The sequence below is a fragment of the Podospora anserina genome, chromosome 5 (assembly GCF_000226545.1).
Source record: "Podospora anserina S mat+ genomic DNA chromosome 5, supercontig 6".
NCBI lineage: Eukaryota > Fungi > Ascomycota > Sordariomycetes > Sordariales > Podosporaceae > Podospora > Podospora anserina.
Genome location: NW_001939194.1, coordinates 122,346 through 140,107, shown reverse-complemented (window position 1 = coordinate 140,107; position 17,762 = coordinate 122,346). Strand labels below are relative to the sequence as shown.

The 17,762-nt window shown below is 53.6% G+C and overlaps 5 protein-coding genes across 5 annotated transcripts; 1 reads left to right on the top strand and 4 right to left on the bottom strand.

Moving 5' to 3' along the window:
* Positions 1–59: 59 nt before the first annotated feature.
* On the bottom strand, positions 60–1,832 carry PODANS_5_5820 (uncharacterized protein; the record flags this gene model as incomplete). The annotated part of the gene is made up of 1 exon (XM_001929721.1): positions 60–1,832. The coding sequence occupies one exon, from the start codon at positions 1,830–1,832 to the stop codon at positions 60–62; it is 1,773 nt and encodes a 590-aa protein (XP_001929756.1).
* A 989-nt stretch (positions 1,833–2,821) lies between these two features.
* Positions 2,822–4,625, bottom strand: PODANS_5_5810 (uncharacterized protein; the record flags this gene model as incomplete). The annotated part of the gene is made up of 5 exons (XM_001929720.1): positions 2,822–3,439; positions 3,498–4,202; positions 4,284–4,363; positions 4,432–4,484; positions 4,564–4,625. 5 exons carry the CDS (start codon positions 4,623–4,625, stop codon positions 2,822–2,824), a joined length of 1,518 nt encoding a protein of 505 aa, XP_001929755.1.
* An 858-nt stretch (positions 4,626–5,483) lies between these two features.
* Positions 5,484–8,216, bottom strand: PODANS_5_5800 (uncharacterized protein; the record flags this gene model as incomplete). Its single annotated transcript, XM_001929719.1, has 1 exon — positions 5,484–8,216. One exon carries the CDS (start codon positions 8,214–8,216, stop codon positions 5,484–5,486), a length of 2,733 nt encoding a protein of 910 aa, XP_001929754.1.
* A 425-nt stretch (positions 8,217–8,641) lies between these two features.
* PODANS_5_5790 (uncharacterized protein) lies at positions 8,642–9,161 on the top strand (the record flags this gene model as incomplete). The annotated part of the gene is made up of 3 exons (XM_001929718.1): positions 8,642–8,668; positions 8,725–8,803; positions 8,860–9,161. 3 exons carry the CDS (start codon positions 8,642–8,644, stop codon positions 9,159–9,161), a joined length of 408 nt encoding a protein of 135 aa, XP_001929753.1.
* A 1,454-nt stretch (positions 9,162–10,615) lies between these two features.
* On the bottom strand, positions 10,616–13,862 carry PODANS_5_5780 (uncharacterized protein; the record flags this gene model as incomplete). The annotated part of the gene is made up of 10 exons (XM_001929717.1): positions 10,616–10,897; positions 10,952–11,403; positions 11,457–11,508; positions 11,578–11,754; positions 11,821–11,905; positions 11,969–11,976; positions 12,088–12,140; positions 12,203–12,530; positions 12,892–12,917; positions 13,859–13,862. 10 exons carry the CDS (start codon positions 13,860–13,862, stop codon positions 10,616–10,618), a joined length of 1,467 nt encoding a protein of 488 aa, XP_001929752.1.
* Between the last annotated feature and the right edge of the window lie 3,900 nt (positions 13,863–17,762).

The window sequence follows — 17,762 nt, the reverse complement described above, 5'->3', positions numbered from 1 at the left end:
CTACAGCTAACCTTCCAGCTATATACAACCGCACACTCCTTCCCACACCTCATCCCTTTCTACTCATCTTCCCCCCTTAGTGATGATGATGATGATGATGCCCCTCCACCCTCCCCCTCCCCAATCATAACCCCCTGACACTTCTTCAAAATAGCCGCCTGCCTCGCCACCTCCCCCAACCTCCCAATCACCTCCTTGTTCCCATCCACAAACCCAAAGAGCGCATACGGAATCCCGACCTCATCGCAAAACTCCTGCACCAACCTCTGCGTCTTCCTCAGGTTATGCCTCGGAATCCTCGGAAACAAATGGTGAATCGCCTGAAACTGCAGACCACCGTGAAAGAAGTCCAGCCAGGTCGGGCAATCCACATCCATCGTCGTCCGCAGCATCTTTTGCGGGAAACTCTCATCCACCCCCAAATCAGCCGTCGACATGGCGAAGTGGCTCAGCGTGATCTGCACATGCAGCGGGCAAGTCACCATGTGGCTGACCATCACGAACCAGAACCTGTTCCAACCGCCATCGACGGACTTGTACAGCAGCTCGTACCCAAACCAATACCAGAAAAAGACCTGTCCAGCAAACTCGAACCAGCGGTGCCAGGCCGCCACCCCCTTTTTCGGCCCCTGCCCGAGGATCAGATACTCCATCGACAACCGGTAGAGGTTGAACCTCCCAAAGAGCATGATGACATAATACAAGTTGTGCTGCATCGAAATGAAGAACTTGGCAGCAGCATCGTACGGCATGATCCGCTCGTAGTACGTCGACCTCAGACTCGCCAAAAAACGGTGGGAAATAGCAAAAAATGGCATGTGCTCGATGTCGGGGTCGTGCTCCGGCGAATTTGTCACAATATGGTGGACGTTATGACTGCGTTTCCACCATCCCAACGACAGCCCTCCCAAGAAATCCGCAATGATGATCCCGATAATGGTATCAACCTGAAAATTGTGCGTAATCCCCATGTGGCCGGCGTCATGGGCGGAAAAGACAAGCTGATGCCAGAAAACACCAAGGAAGAAAGCGCTGGGGATGTACCACTTCCACTTGAGGAACAGCAGCATCAGGCCAAAAAAGGTGATGTACCGGGAGCATTCGATGGCGTAGGCGTAATAGTTGCAGTCATACAACCCATCAGCCTTGATGCGGTCGTGGAGCTTGCGGTACTTCTCGACGATGACCTCTTGGGTATCCTGGTCAACAGCCGGGTATTTGTCCAGGTCAAGCTTGATCTCCTTGCGTGTGAGGATGTCGAGGTGGGCCATGCCGTCGAGAGGTAGACTCCCATCACCATGAGACTCCTCTAGCGACGATGCCGAGGTTATCGACGCAGCACTCGACCCCATTGATTCCTTCACCTGTCTCTTCCGCAAAGCACTACCGTCAACATCAAACACTGGCGAGGGTGGTCTAGACTCCAGCTCGCTCGACGGTGTGTCTGCCGTTATCGTCACCGCCGGAGCCGACAGCCGTCCAGAATCATCCTCCTCTTCCACCTCCATTGCCCCATCCTCAAGCCGTTTCCTAAATTTACCACCTTGAATAGGCGGCAAGAAATTATTCCACCTTCCTTCAATCCTTCCAACGCGATACTTGTTCATCATCGCCCTCGCCTCAGGGGAATGAAGCCCATTGACCTCATCCGTAGCATCCCTCCCCACCATGTGCTTCATCGCCTTGTCACCACCAGGGTGAAACTGCATAAAGGCATCGACCTTGAGAACATGTCCGTCCACGATAACCATGTGCCTCCCATCAGCAATCTGAGCCTCGATCTCCCGGCGGCTCATCAGCGGGTAGGTGCGTTCCTTGGTTAATTTCGCCATGGTTGCCAGCGTGGTCGTGTAGTGAGTAATAGAGGGAGTCCCTTGTCAAACAAACAATTGAGAGCTGGGCTCCTCAAGGCTTGTAAAGTAAAAATCCGGCGTCGTCTCTCTTCAAAAAATAGCCATATCCGGTGGTGCGAGGCAAGGGGGTGTAGTTGGTACTGGTGCGTCCACGATTTCCTGATCGTCGTCTTGTCCCAACAATAACAACAACAATAACACCAACTCCAAATACCTTCAAACCCCTTTCAATCCAGCTCAAATCCTCTAATTGGTCTGGAGTGGATTCAGATCATTCGTCTTTCATGCGTAGGTTGTTCGTGGGTGGCATACAAGGACAAAAGAATGAGATAAGAGAAAGGGGAGAGGTTTCTATATCGAATGGCGTGTCGTTCGAATTCCCACTGGCGACTCCTGAAAGATGGATGAAATCGGGCCAGTGAGATCCCCCGTGTACCCCCACTTTCCACATGTGGTACGATCGTCGGCCTCCTCCTCTCTTCCTGCCAAGGAAAATGACAACACACCGTGAACTTTGACATGCATATGTGAAAGGGTTAGGGTTGCTTGGTTGCTTGGTTGCTTTAAAATGTAAGACGAACGAACAAGTCAATGCCACTATTTATTTATCATGCTGCATAAGACTTCAACCCCTTGACGTATTCTGTGGTCATTATAGTACCATCATACAGGAAATCAACCTTCTATGTTTTGACGCTAGATAAACCATAGACCTCATGAACCTTTCCCATCCAACCTGCCGTTGCTCTAAAAACAAAATTGCTCCTCATGCTGCTCAAGTTTTTCTCTCTTCTCGGCACCACGAAACAAAACAACAGCGGCCAGGGGTAAATTATAAATACTGCTTTCAAATGCCTTTACCATCCCGGCTGAGTCCATTCACCAATGCCTGAAATGAGGAAAACACAACTACAGTACAGATACACAAGAAAACCTCCTCCTTTCCAGCACCCTAAGCTTTGTCTTACTTAGAAATGGATGGCCTTGGCGTGGGTGGCCATGGCAGCCTCCTTGAAGGCCTCAGAAAGAGTAGGGTGGGCGTGGCAAGTGCGCGCAATATCCTCGCTGGAAGCACCATACTCGAGCGCAAGAGTGCCCTCAGCAATCATCTCACCAGCGTTGGGGCCGATGATGTGGATACCGAGAAGGCGGTCGGTCTCAGGGTCGGCGAGAATCTTGACGAACCCCTCAGTGTCGAGGTTGGTCTTGGCACGGGAGTTGGCGCTGAAGGGGAAAGTGCCGACGCGGTAGGGGATGTCGGCCTTCTTGAGGTCCTGCTCAGACTGACCAACCCACGCAACCTCGGGGAAGGTGTACATGACGGAGGGAATGCAGCCGTAGTTGACGTGGCCGTAGCCCTTCTTGATGTACTCGACAACAGCAACAGCCTCCTCCTCAGCCTTGTGCGCAAGCATGGGGCCGAAGGTGGCGTCACCGACGCAGCGAATGTGGGGGATCTTGGTGCGGTACTCGGCGTCGATAATGACACGGCCGCGCTCATCGAGCTCGAGGCCGATGTTCTCAAGGCCAAGACCGCCGGTATAGGGGCGACGACCAATAGCAACAAGGACGACGTCAGCATCGAGCTATAATCAAAGTCAGCATACCGACCTAGTCAGCTTCAAAATCACAATCAAAACATACCGTCTCCTCCTTGCCACCCTTGGCAGCCTCGGTCTGAACCTTGACCTCATCACCAGTCTTCTCGCCGGAAAGGACCTTGGTACCGGTCTTGAAGGTGATGCCCTGCTTCTTCAGGATCTTCTGGATGCCCTTGGCAACCTCGGTGTCCATGCCGGGACCGCCGATCTGGTCGAGGTACTCGACAACGGTGACCTTGGAGCCCAGGCGAGACCAGACGGAGGCCATCTCTAGACCAATGATACCACCACCAATGACGACGAGCTTCTCGGGGACCTTCTCGAGGGCAATGGCGCCAGTGCTGCTGATGACGGTCTGCTCGTCAATCGTAAGGCCGGGGAAGGGGGTAACCTCGGAACCGGTGGCGATGAGGATGTTCTTGCCGGTGACGCTGGTCTCGCCGCCGTCGTTGAGCTCGACCTTGACGGTGTGCTCATCCTGGAAGCTGCCGGTACCCTTGATATACTCGACGCCGTTCTTCTTGAGCAGGAACTCGACACCCTTGGTGAGACCAGTGACGGATGTCTCCTTGGCCTTCATGAGCTGTTGGAGGTTGAGCTTGACATCACCGACCTCGATACCACGGTGTTTTGTGTCGTGGAGGATCTGGTGGTACAGATGTGAGTTGTTAAGGAGCGATTTTGATGGGATGCATCCGACGTTGAGGCAGGTTCCGCCGAGTGTTCCGCGCTTCTCGATGCATGCGACCTGTGAGTGGGAAGGGAGTACATGTTAGCCGCTGTCCCGCATGATCCAGTGCCGAGCTGTGTGTATCGTCTGCCAACGCACCTTCATGCCCTCCTGGCCGGCCTTGATGGCGGCAACATAGCCAGCAACACCACCACCGATGATGACAAGATCCTTCTCCTCTGCGCAACTTGTCAGCGCCACTCGGGGCCATACCGAGATTCCTGGGTTTGTGGGTGTCGGTACTGACCAGACTGGGAAGCATAAGTCCTGGACCATCTGCTCGCAAGGGCAATTGGGGAGCTACAGATGCGAGAGATCAGCAACAGCGCAGAAAGGGTACCGGTGTCGTCATGGGCGGTTGGCTGGCTGGCTGGCTTACCCTGATGGCTTGAGGGCGGACCTGACGGCGGTCCGGCCGAGTAGTAATCTCTGTGACAGCATCTTGGATTGTGCTAACTTGGGAAATCAAAGGAGAAGGACGGAAAAAGGAAGGATGCGCTGGATCGTGAAGGGTGTGAAGGCGGTTGTTTGTTCGAGTGCGACAACCTGGAAGCGGGATTAGACAGGGCGTCGCAGATGGGAGTTGTTGGGAATTGGCGGCGGCATTCATGAAAAAATGTCCCCAGCTTATTCCGCCCCGTCACCACCTCCGTCCAACCGTCGGGTCACACCTACTCCCCCCAGGGCTCCAGGGTTCCATGAGGCCCGTGGGCCCCCCTCTCAGCCCGGAAATCGGATTGGCCCCAGGGTTCTCGCGGGACTTGGCCCAGCCGGGAGCACGCTAATTTTCAGGTTTCCACCCCCCGAAGCGTCCTGTCAGTTGTCAAAACCTCCACAAAGCCGCCAGTTCCCGCCCGCCCAAATCCCGCAACAAGTGCCACCCTCGTTAGACGTGCAGAGCCACATGACCGCTAACATTCTTCGCGGCATCGTGGCTCGGGTCTATATATCCTGTCGTCGAGAAGCGACGGCCGTGAGGCGAAGCGTTTCATAATCAACATGGAGCGACCTGGCTCAACGTCGCCCAACTGAACGTAGAATGCCTAATCATAGACATTCGAAAGCGGCACGGAGATGCTCGATGACAACATCTTGCCCCGGAGCTTTATCGAGCGAATTGATAGCAGAGTTGCAATGAGATTCTCGCTTGGCTTATAAACATCTCAATACCCCCGAGAATAGCCACTCATACCCTGGGTAACCACTGGTAACCTATGTGTTTCCGAAGCCGATGGCCGCTGGTTTGGCATTATTGATTTTTCTATCCTGGTATTCAACACCCCATGAACAGGTCAAAAATTACAACAACTCTTCGGCTGCTACGACGGCTTGTAGTGCCGCCTCTGCCATCTTGCACCCTTCCCTCACCAGCTTTGTCTCCTTTTTGCTTGCAGTCAGATCCGTCTTTCTCGTGACCTTCTTCAAAAAGTGCTGCAACTGAATGGCAAATTCAGGGGCAGTGTTGACAGCCGCAAACACCTTCGTGATAACCTCTTCCCCAGGCTTCTCACCTGTCTGGCACTCCAGCAGCAGCGTGTTGAGCATGATCTCCATCCAGTTTTGTGTCCTCTTTTGCAGATAGGCGAGATTCAGCCGCCTAATGGCGATCAAGCTCATATGCCCACTCGCAATCAATGAGCCCACCATCTTGGCTGTGTTGATTAACCTTTGGGTGCTGAACTCTTCCTCGAGCTCTTCCTCTTCCAGCTCCTCGTCCTCTTCCACAAAGCCAGTTTCACCCATCCTGCCAAACATCTTCCAGAGGCAAGTCTGGAATGACCACTTCACCTCACGCATGTTCTCGCAAACCTTTCTGGCGATGAGAGTGTAGTAAGGGTTGTAGTGCTTCTCAGCGCCAACGCATTTGGTGATCACAGTCGCGATCTCCCTTTGGCGTTCCTTGTTGAGGCGGAGTTTGAGAATCCTGATATAGGCGTCTTGGACGTCGAGAGCTGACAAGATGGTGACAAAGATGGACCGCCGGACCTCAGTGTTCATGCCTTGCTCTCTGGCCAGTTCCAAAAGATCGGGACCTTCTTCAAAGTCATCTAGCACGATACTTTCGTCGTCACTGTCGTCATCTTCTCGCTCTTCAGTGGCTGGCTTTTCTTTGGCATCCTTCTTATCCTTGGATTTGCCTGCCCAGCTGGCACCAACCAACCACCATTTTCCAGTCTTGTCAGCGTCTCGGATATCTTGCAGCCCGATGCGCAATGGTTCCGTCGCCTTCAGTTTCCTTGCCTTGAGCTGACCCAGTGTCTTCTTCATTTTGGCGGTATGCTCCGAAACAATAGCTGACGCACCGGCTCCAGCCTTGAGCTTGTTATTTTTGAGATCTGTGATGGTCTCAATCATGAACTTGGTCCTAACGGTCAGGTTCTTTTCGCCATGCTTCGCCACGGCTCCTGGAATCAACGTGACAATGTCTTTGAGAGCCATTGGGTCGTCCGTGCGGAGGGTAGTACCACACATCCGCACAATTCGAAGCAGTAGTTCAGCATTCAGCTCAGAAAGGTTATCCAGAAGGGTACGAATGTAGTCGAATATCAAGCCTGGGCCGATCAGCTGGAAGTTGTACAGCTGTGAGACGAATGTTATCAGGTTTGATGTTTGCTTCGGTACATCTGGCCCACCAAGTGCGGCCTCCTGAGCTTCCTCGTAGTACTTGTCGTAGCGCTCTACCACCTCCTGGATCAATTGCGCTCCAAAGTCCGTTCCAAACACCTTGTAGGCTGCAGAGGCAAAGCCGGCCGAGAGAATAAGGAGTGTGTCTGGCAAGCTTGTGGGATCGCACACCTGAATAAGGAGTAAATCAACGAGGGCGGATGTGACGTGCTGTCGAGCGTTGTCTCTGTAAAGCTTCTCAATTTCGCCGAGAATGGTCAAAAGGTTCGCTTCAGTAATCCTGTTGACAAGGCCTTGTGTCTGCCGACGAACTCGGGCCTCCAGCTCTGATTCCGAACCTGTGGCTTTGCGTAGTGATGGAGGGACATATTTTGCCGTCTGCCCTGTTGTTGGAGCAACATAGGGGTTTTCGCGGACCTTTTTTGCTGGTGGTTCTTCCATATCCTCATCCTCTGATCCAAAGTCATCGAATCCGTCCTCCTCACCCTCATCGCTTCCTTCTTCGTCTTCTTCACCGTCCAAACCATCTCCTTCAGAACCGAAACCATCCATATCCTCATCCATATCATCCATGTCCTCGTCGCTATCCCCATCCTCGCTCTCGTCAGAGTCCGGTTGTGCTCGCTTTTTCTGCGTCGATGCAGCGGCAGCAGCCTCCGCCTTCCTCCTCTTCTGAGCCAGCCACTCATCTGCCTCGGCCTTGCGCTTCCGCTTGTCTGAGCCCCCATCTTCCAGATTTCCATCCAACTCTCCCAAAAGTTCACCCAGACCGTCATCGATGAATGACTGTGGTAGCTTCTTCTTGCCCTTCATCCCTAGTTTCTTTTCCAGAGCTGCAATCTCGGCATCATCCTCGGCGAATTTATCCTTCAGTGTCTTGGAGAGCTTCTTATTTGTTGGTGGTGGGGTATCTTCGTCCTCCTCGTCCTCCTCCTCATCTTCATCTTCATCGTCCTCTTGCGAATCTTCGTCGTCGTGGTCCTCCCCGTCATCGCCCATGTCCTCGTCCGAGTCCTCATTTAGGATTCCATCTGACAGCTCATCGTCTTCATCATCGAAACCCCCAAAGTCATCTTCATCCTCCTCGTCAGAGTCTGGCTCAGGCCTTTTATTCTTCTTCAGTGCGGATTTCGGTTCGGCTTTCGCAGGCGCCGCGGGAGACTTCTTCGGAGGTTGAGATTTTGACGATGATGGCTGATTTCGCTGAGGCGCGGGCGCTTGGCGATTCCGAATCGCATCTGATCTTCCAGTCCTTTTGCCCTGTCGCTCCGCCTTGCGCTGCTCCTTTCTCGACGTAACTGTCGTGCGATTGTCTCGTCGGTTATGGTTATCTGATGCGCCCAGTTCCTTGAGAAGATGCGGCGGCAGCGCTGGCCGCTTAATGGTGCCCTGTCCACGAGGAGCCATCTTTTATCGAACAAAATTGGTGTCTCAGAGTATCGTGGGTGGGCTAACCGGCTTTGCGCTCTGTGTTCCGTTGATTCTTGAAACTCCCCCAAAGTCCTGAACTTTTTCTTATCGATAACCGCAGCGCACCGTCCTAAGATGTCAAGTGGGGCCCACTAAATCAAACCGCACCCACTTTTGACTTCACTGCGCTAACTTTTGGGGACCCCACAGTATCAGCCTGGGCAATCCCGCCAGTCTCCATCAACGGGCAACGACAACGTACTGGCGGGGCTATCACACACCCACACTCACACTACAACCCCAAGTAACATCTCCATTTTCAGTCATCGCACACTTGACTCGCGAGCGTGTTGAGAGGAACGGGTCTCATAAACACAGAACCATCTCTCACCAGGGCACTCACCCCCAACCCACCACCCAAAATGAGCAAACACCTATCCCAAGACGAGGTAAACCCCCTTCCTCCCCCCCCTTATCTCACCTCTCACACACTGACACTCCATAGTTCTTCACCGCCCTCACAGCCCTCTTCACAACCCAAAAACAATCCCAAAAGGGCACCATCCTCCTCACCCAAAAACGCTGTTCGTTACCCTCCCCCCCTTCCCAACCTCATCACCCCCCTAACAAACCCCCTCAGACTCCTACGACGAATCAGCAAAAGAAACCCTATCAGAACAAGAACATGAAGAAACCCTCACCACCACCCCCCTCCCCCAAGCCCCAATCCTAATCCGCGCCTCCAACTCCAAGTCAAAAGAGGCCCGCAACGAGGGCAAAAAAGTCAAGCTCTCCACCATCATCCAGCCCGACGACCTCGACTCCTTCTACGCCCGGTACGCCGACGTCTGCAAGGCGGGCATGAGCGGGCTCAAGCCGAGGGACAGGACCAAGCGCAAGGCCAAGGAGAAGGCGAGGAGGAAGATGAAGACTCAGGCGTAGAAGAAAAGTGAGCCCTATTGTGCTGTATCTAAATCTGTCTGAGCCAGCCAGCCAGCCGAGAGCTGGAAAAAAAGATATCCATGTGTTGGGGATTATTAAACAGCTTAATTTGATAACTGGGATATATAGATTACCTGGTCACATCTCTGCTTTGATGAAGAGGATATGGACGGACCCGATGGGTTAGTCACAATGGCGTAAACATTCCATTCCTGAATCCAACCACCCGTGGTGGACTTCGATTTAAATTGTTTGTTTGGAAAGTCGCAAAAAAACACTGTCAGATGTATCCCCGCTCTCCCGCCCAACGTGGTTGCCTCTAACAACCGTCCTTGAAGTGACAAATACTGCGTTGACAAGCTGCAGCCAACTGCAGAAACACACGTCCAATATACATACGAGGACAATAACGGGTTCCAAAAAAAACGAGTTTATATTCAAATCGGTGGCAAAATGTCCCGAGATGTACCATGTATGCCGGGCTTGCTTTGCCCCTAAAATGAAGCCCACAACGTCAAACGCATATATCTCCCAATTACCGAAGAATTCATAAAACCAACGCAGCCGGGGGGTATCGATTTTCCAAAACACAAAACGCCTTCAACTCCCATTTCCTTTCATAAGGATATCGTGATCCACAACCTTTTTATAACAACGGTGGATGGGCCGAACAGAGTTGCGGTATTGCAGGCCATATGAACTGGGGGCCATCCATCATCTCGCCAACGCCATCACAATCAGCCAGGACCCAAAGCATACCAAAAACGCCAGCGCCAATGACAGCACCAGTACCATGCTCTGACGACGGCCGATCCTACACTTTTTCCACATGCAAACTCACCACACGCTCTTCAAGTCCGCGAACCATGGCTGGCCAGCCCGCTCCTACGCATCGCACACACCCTTACCAACAAGCCTATCGTTGCCCGGCGCCCTTCCTTCGAACGCCGCCATCAACGGGATAATCAGATGCTATTCGCTGTACATTCTAGGGGTTTAAAAGCCGTCCGATTTCCATTTTCCGCGGCGCCAAGAGAACGGACAGTCCCAATCGAGCAAAAACACTGCGCACCAAAATTTTTTGCGTTGCTGAGACCCGAGTGTTGAAGACTAAAAAGTCGAGTCTGTAAACCACCTCTTTTCATTCCTCCTGACATAAACTACCGAATCCTCCACCTCCCCATTAGAAAAAGAAACAAAACGCAATACAAACAATCTGCTGAGGGTGAGGAATGTCGTCAATGTTGTGTCGAACCGAGGTGCTATTGAATGCTCTGGGCCCATGTCGACGGGAATAAGCGACGAGATCGTGTAAACGAGTCGAAGAGCGGAAGTGATATCTTGTGGCAGCTTTGACTCATCCAATAACGTTGATGACTGTATTTGTCGACAGTGGCTGTTGACGATCCAATGGCTGAGTTCGATTCGAGCTCAAGCAAGTGTTCATGCTTGGTTTACATGATCTGGTCCTGAGTCAATCCACCATGGTCGGTGTCCATGGCGTCACCACCACCCTGGTTCAAGTACTTGACGTAGCTCAGACCCAGAGGCCGGCCGCCGTACTGATATCCTTGAAACTTGTTGATGGCGGTTTCGGCGGTGTCGGCATTGTCGAAGCGAACAACACCGCTGCCACGCGAGCGGCCACTAGGCTCGTACTGGATCTCGGCCTGCTCGACCTTGCCGATAGTCGAGAACAACTCAACGAGATCGTCATTGCTCGTAGACCAAGGAAGCTAGGGTATTGTTAGAAACCATCAATGGGCATCGGGGGTGAAAAGGGCACTCACGTTGCGAACGTAGATAATCTCGTTCTTCTCAGTGCCGGCGGTGGCATTGTCAGTAAAAGGGTTCGGAGGGACAGAGGCATCGCCGCCTGGAGGACCACCGAAGCTGGGGCCGCCAGGACCACCACCAGGACCGCCGCCATAGCCTCCACGACCATAACCGCCGCCGCCGAAACCACCGCGACCGCCGAAGCCTCCACGGCCGCCGAAGCCACCGCCGAAGCCACCGCGACCGCCGAAGCCACCGCGGCCACCGTAACCGCCAGCACCCATACCAGCATTGGCGAAACGGTCCTCCCTAACCTCAATTACGCGACCTTGCCAGTCATAGCCGTTGAATTGCTGAATAGCGTTTCTCGCATCGTCGGGGGACTCGAATACAACGATACCAGAACCCTTGGGGCGACCGTCGGGGCCGAGATGAACATCGGCGCGAATAACCCCACCAGTTCGTGCTGCAGTTGCACTTGTTAGACTCCTCACACATCAGTCGCATCAGGTTACTTACCGGACTGCCGGAACAGATCCTTCAGGTCTTGCCAACCAATGTTGAACGGCAGCTACAGAGGTTGTCAGCATCATATTGCCACGTTGGCAACGAAGAACCGGAATGGGGAGATATGACAAACGTTGGACACGAAGATTTGACGAGCACCACCTGGGGCCCCGCCTCCTGGAGCTCCACCTCCCATGCCGGGGTTAAATCCTCCTCCGTACGGAGCACCACCGCCAGGGCCAACAGGGCCACCGAAACCACCGCGGGCACCTCCTCCAGGAGGACCGAAGCGAGGTTCGGCCTCACGATCCTATCCATTGTTAGCGTCACAGAATGGCTCCGCTCGTTGCCGGGTCCGGGTACTTGCCTCGCGGACATACACCAGTCTCCCCATTAGGTTCTGATTGCTGAGCGTCGCAACGGCATTCTGAGCCTGCTCCCTAGTGGCGTATTCCACAATTCTATGACAGCCACAAGGTTAGCACTTTGTTCTCGGATTGACCGGTGCGCATGAAGAAACTTACCCGCATCCCTAAATATCGTCGTGGACAGCGTCCCAACCCGTCAACCCAACCGTCCATCAAATAACCAAACAGAATAGGAACCACAAAGGAACCAGCCAAAATCACTCGTGAAAGCCCACCTTCGACATTCCATTGGGAAGAAGCAATACGTCGGCATAGAGAACCTCACCGGCTGTGAGAGGTCACGTTAGTCTCTTCCTCCATCCATTCCTTCCCCAAGCGCCATCCACTCACCCTGCCTCATAAAATCCTTGAGGTGGTGCCACTTGACGTCGTAAGACAGGTTGCCGACATAGACGCGGCGGTCCTGCTGCGACGACTCTCGAATGTTATTCATGACGTTTTCGCGGTGAACGGCACGATCTTCGAACGATCTATGAGGAGCTCCGTTATTGTTGTATCCTTGTCCTGATCCTCCAGCGGATGCGCCCTGTCCAGTCATGGGCGAACGGCTTCTTCTCCGATGACGACTCCGTGAGCGGTCACGGGGCGAATATGACCGACGGGTACCGTTGTTCGGACTGCGGGAACGTCCACGTCTGGGAGAGCGCGATCTCTCACGCTGGTCACAATGTCAGTATGTAACCATGTCATGTGACTCGCCAGTATATGTCTTTGTCTCTGGCACGCCTAAAGCGGGGGAGCGCCGTGTTGATCCTCCAGCACCTAATCATCAGTGATCATGGCATTGGACTTTCAACACAAAGAACCCACAGGTCTCAAACTCATCAGGGCCGAAGAGCTCGAAAGCGCAAACACCAAACCACATATCTGACTGACGCCAGGTGGATGGGATGAGAGTCTGGTCTGACCACCAGTCACGCCATTCCTCCGAGAGCTTGCGGCTATAAGAGATAGCCGCCGGTCTCATCGAGACGACGAAGAACAGAGTGCACAGGCCAAGAATCAGGGCAGATACTTACAGGGCGATAGGTATCACCGGAGTCAGCTAGAGAGAGAAAGAGAAGGTTAGAAATCGGTCAGAAACGAGATGTTGGAAGAAGCCAGCTAAGGTAGGGTTGGTGATAGGTGGGGAAAGAAGAAAAGGAAGTGAAGTGATTGAGGGATGGCAATTTGAAGGAATGGTAGGTAGCACTTGAGGGGGGGTGCGGCGGCGGGGGGGGGGGGGGGGGGGGGTGGTAGTGAGAGAATCCGAGGATTGTGGATCAGGATGGGAAAGACATGCAGGCTGGCTGAGAGGGGAGGGGGGGGCTGATTGTGAAGGTACATGTATGTATGTACGGGCGGATGGGTGTATGTGGGTGGTATGTCGGAGACCAGGCAGTGCAGGTAGGAAAACTGCAAGACACTGCAGCAGCGAGGGGCCCTTGTGAGTGGTAGAGCGAGCGAGCAAGGCTCGAGGACCAACCTGCACCGACTGCCACAGACTGGCCCTGTGGAAATCGACCAAAAAACGCCGACTGGGCAGGTCCTGGAGATTTGGGGGTTACAAGCGGCAGTAACACGTCACTGAGGCATCTGGGATAATGCCCACGATCGAGGTGTTCCGGCCTGGAGTAGTCCGTCCATCCCAGAACCGCCCGGTGTGTGTGGATGGACAGAGATATGTCCTGATGTCTTGCTGGGGGTGTGTATATGCAAGACTCAGGACGGGGATGGGATGAGGGGGAGGGGGGAACGGAGCGGAGGGGAAGAGGCAGGCATCTTCGGGAGGAGGCTCAACGAGGACGCGACTTGCGCACGCGCACCTGGAGGGCCAGAATGGAAGCTGACAGGGCGAACAGCGGGGAGAGAGTGTTCAGTCTCTTCGTGTGTCTGGCTGGCTGTCTGGCTGGTTGACCGCCCGAATGGGCTGGCTGATTGGGAAGACGGGGGGATACCTATACCGATGGTATCCAGGGAGAGGAATGCAATTGATGTCGTACTTACCCATGGTGATAATTGGAAAATCGAAATTTTCTGTCGACTTAGCCGCTTGACGGAGGGAAATTTCGGCGACGCGACGATTGGGTGCGGAAAGGGCAGGTGTCTGTCACTGCAGGACTTTGGGATGGTTGCTGTTTGGCGGACAGCAGCTGAGGCCAAGGTACGGCGCGACGTTCGCGCAACGGGCCACCGAGTCGGTTGAGGGCGGGAGAGGTGAGGTGACGGGGAACCTTGGGACCTGACACTGGGGTGCGGTGCTGTGGTCGGGTGCTTTGGCTGCCAAAATGTGATTTTTTTTTCTTGCTGACAAGAGTTGGGCAGGCTTGCGTTTGGCGGCTCGAAAAAGGTTCAAAGGCGCGCTGCAAGGCCGAAAAAAGCGGGATCAAGCCTCAGACGGTAGGTGCGAGGTACAGCCAGAGGCAGAGAGGGTAAGGCGATGTTGGATAGGGCAAAAAAATCGCGTCGACAGTCCAGCCAGGTCAAGCAGCACTGAATGAAAGTTCTTGGGCCGGGGTGAGCAAGGCCGACGCCAGGGAGAACGCGTCGGACAGTGGCCCAGGCAGTCAGGCGCCGCAAGGATCGAGGTTGAATGTGGAGCTCTTGGCGGATTTGTGGAGGTTGCAAATGGCGCTCGTTGGGGTTGGGGTCTGCTCTGCAGTGGAGGGTGAAATGGCTTCCAGGTTGTCTGTCGTGCGACTATGTGACAGAAGGTCAGTCTGCAACCAGGAGACCAAAGAAATTTCCACTTGCTGTGAAGAAGAAGTTGTCGAGGTGGTGGACAAGGGATTGCTTCAACCTGGAACTGAGCCTCTCACCTCAGCTATCCCAATGTGCGGGCGGAACAAACGGATGCCGAACGGAGCACTTTGCCTCAGCCAGGTGAAAGCCTGATACCTGAGGCAGAAGCTTGAAAGCAGCAAGACAGCTCAGGTCGGCTGTGGCTGATGAAACGGCGGAAACTCCACACAGACAGACGTTGACGGTTATACGAGAATGCGGAACCGTTTACATGTGCTGAGATGGTAATTACACATTATTACGGTACCATCATATTGAGGCCTGCGACACAGAATGCAACCACCACCACGGTAGCGCAGAGCGGAATAATGTACCGGCTACAACTGCATGTGCCATAAAGGCAGCGTTGCAGCCCGGTGTGCCCCGTAACAATGGCTAATGAGCAGGGCGGCGGGGGTAGAGATGGAGATATTTGTCTTGCTTGTGTATAGATCTGTCAGATCACCTCATCTACAACTATTCATTAAGCTGCTAACATCTATATAGGCAAGCCCTAAGTGATGGGGAAGACAAATAGGCATAATTCATGGAATTAGCTCTCCATCCTTTCCTTAGTTGCGTGTTTTCTTGCTGAAGGGTGCTGACCTTTCCATGAGGCTCGTAATCGATTCGGATTGCAACTGTGACAGCCCACTAATCTTTAGCGCAACAACACCAAGAACGGACTCAGATTATCGGGGACGGCCGGAGATCAGCCGTCTCTTCCGGTTCAGGGATTCCTTGTTACAGACGACCCGAGGGGGTCGATCTTGGAAAAGGCTCAAAAAATTGCTGGGCAAGGCTGTGGTGTACCTTGGTTACCTGGTTGCGGGTGAGGCTTGAGGCTGTCAACATGCCCACCTATTGTAGGAACACAAAGCTGCCCTGTTCCCTGCTCTGGATCAGAAGCAACAAGAGTGGGAATCCAGGAAAGGTCGTTGACACATGCTGCGTGTGATGTTCTGAGCATGATGGAATACGGGAGCCTCGTCACCTTGATGGCTGCCTTTCTGACAAGTTGAATGGCGTCAAAAGAATTCGGAGTGGGTGGGGTACGAGCCCCGCCAGAACCAAAGATGCCGCTGGTGCTTGAGCAAACGTCAATTCCAGCCCTCCACCATCTCCGACTCAAGAAATTAAGACCTTCCGAACTTCTGTCTCACTTCGCGCTTCATTTTTCTGATTCTCGGACCCCAACGGCGTCTGCATAACATTCTCAGAAGGCCACATTGAAGGACCTTGTAGTCGCCATGTTTGGCGCCCACAAAAGACTGAGAAAATGGGGTGGTGGATTGCTGCTGCATCTGACAGGGGGGCATCTGTCCCGCACACACCAATTTTCTTATTTCCTCTTTTCAACCATGAATGGCCATGGTGAAGACTCGCAGCCAGCGGCCAGCAGCTCATCTTGACACCGATGTGAAGCCCGTTGCCGTTGATATTCCTCCATTAGCGGATAAGCATACAAGTGGACGGTTCGCTCATCTCTGATATCGACCTGACATTGGGACTGACTTTGCCCGTTTAACAGCACCAAGAATTCCGTTTGCAAAGCATCTCGGCGAGGGCCCATCAACGCTGTCAACCCCACCTGCCCTACCGAGTCGTCCCCCACGTTTGCAATATTCTTGAATCCAGGGGTACCTTGCGGTCACAGACAGCTGTTCAACTTCAGGGGTGCAATGGTGTCCCGATCAAGTCACGTACAGAAGCATGAATCCAACAAGACCCTTTCTGGTATGAGCACAGCAGCCCGGCTCCGTTTCCAATGGCAGACTCGGGATATTCTCCCGAAGTCAGTTCTTCAAAGACATTCCATATCAGATAAGAGGTTTTCTACGGACGTCTCAGATCACTGTCCACAGACTGAGCTGGGCGGTGTCATTGGTGGAAGCTGGCGGCTGCACTCGTGCCTCTCTCTACATGATGCCCCCCTTTCCCTTCAGCACATCCGCCATCTTGTGGTCAATTGGGCTGATGCCACGATGACACCGAGGCGGTTGTCCCGGGTAAGGCTGGGTCCTTCATCGCCGAGTCGATCACTTGTCGTGCTGTGGAACATGTGGCCAGTATGACAGGACACTCGAGATCTGCACAGTGACAACTACAAGTCAACATGGTGTGGTGGATAAAAATTTCCATGCCAACGTACATATGCCAACCAAGACCGAGGCAAGGAGCCAACCCCGCCATCTATTTTTCTGCCTGTGGGAGGCACCAAGTACGATGGGCGAGCCAAGTGAACCACGACGAAGACGACATAAGAAGTACGATATATATCCCTGATATTGGTCTGCCTTACGAACCATGTGCCGCGCTGGGGAAGCCGCTGTTAACCTTGACGGTTGCCATCCACTTCACACAAAAAAACTCTTGGGTCAATGGTCACACGGCAGATGAAAAATGCAGCACGATGCGGACTGAGCTACCCAATCCTGATGCTGTATGGCCTTCTTCAAGCACGCCGTCAGCCATGGGCATCCAGAGCAATTTTATGCCCTTTTTTGAAAGGCCGGCACTGTCAGGCATGTCAGAATTCGGAGCGGCTCGACAACGACAGGCGCTCTGCTCAGTCGAGCAGCTGCCTCTGGCGTCTCCAAACAAAAACGACCATGACCCACTGCCAACACCACAGGTTGGGGACCAGTGGTGTGCTGCCGTCCGAGGAACCAGCAGTGCATGAAACCGGTGAGTCGGCTAATAAATGCGTATGCAACAGTACCATGGTGGAAGGCCGATTTGCGGGTGACAAGTTGAGAGTCTCAAGCAGAAGAACGGGTCTGGACCACTCCCAAGCTCCTCCTTCGGCAGCGGAGGAGGGGGAGTGGAGCGGCCCGGGGACTTGATCCGGCGGAGACTGACCCGAATGCGGTTGAGGTTGATTTCTAGGCACGAAAAGACGATCTCTTTGAGGGATATGTCACTCAATCGCACAAGACTCTCTCGATGGCGGCCAGCCCGTCACCTACCTGGCAGCACGACAGCATGACAGCATAGCTCACTGAAGGGAAATCGCCTAATGTCAGGTCACGGCATATGGCTCTTCTAGAGAAGATCCCGTATCTGCGGGCTTGTCAACTGGGCGGCCCCGCAAAGCATAGGCGGCGGGCTGGTACAGCAGACGGCAGTA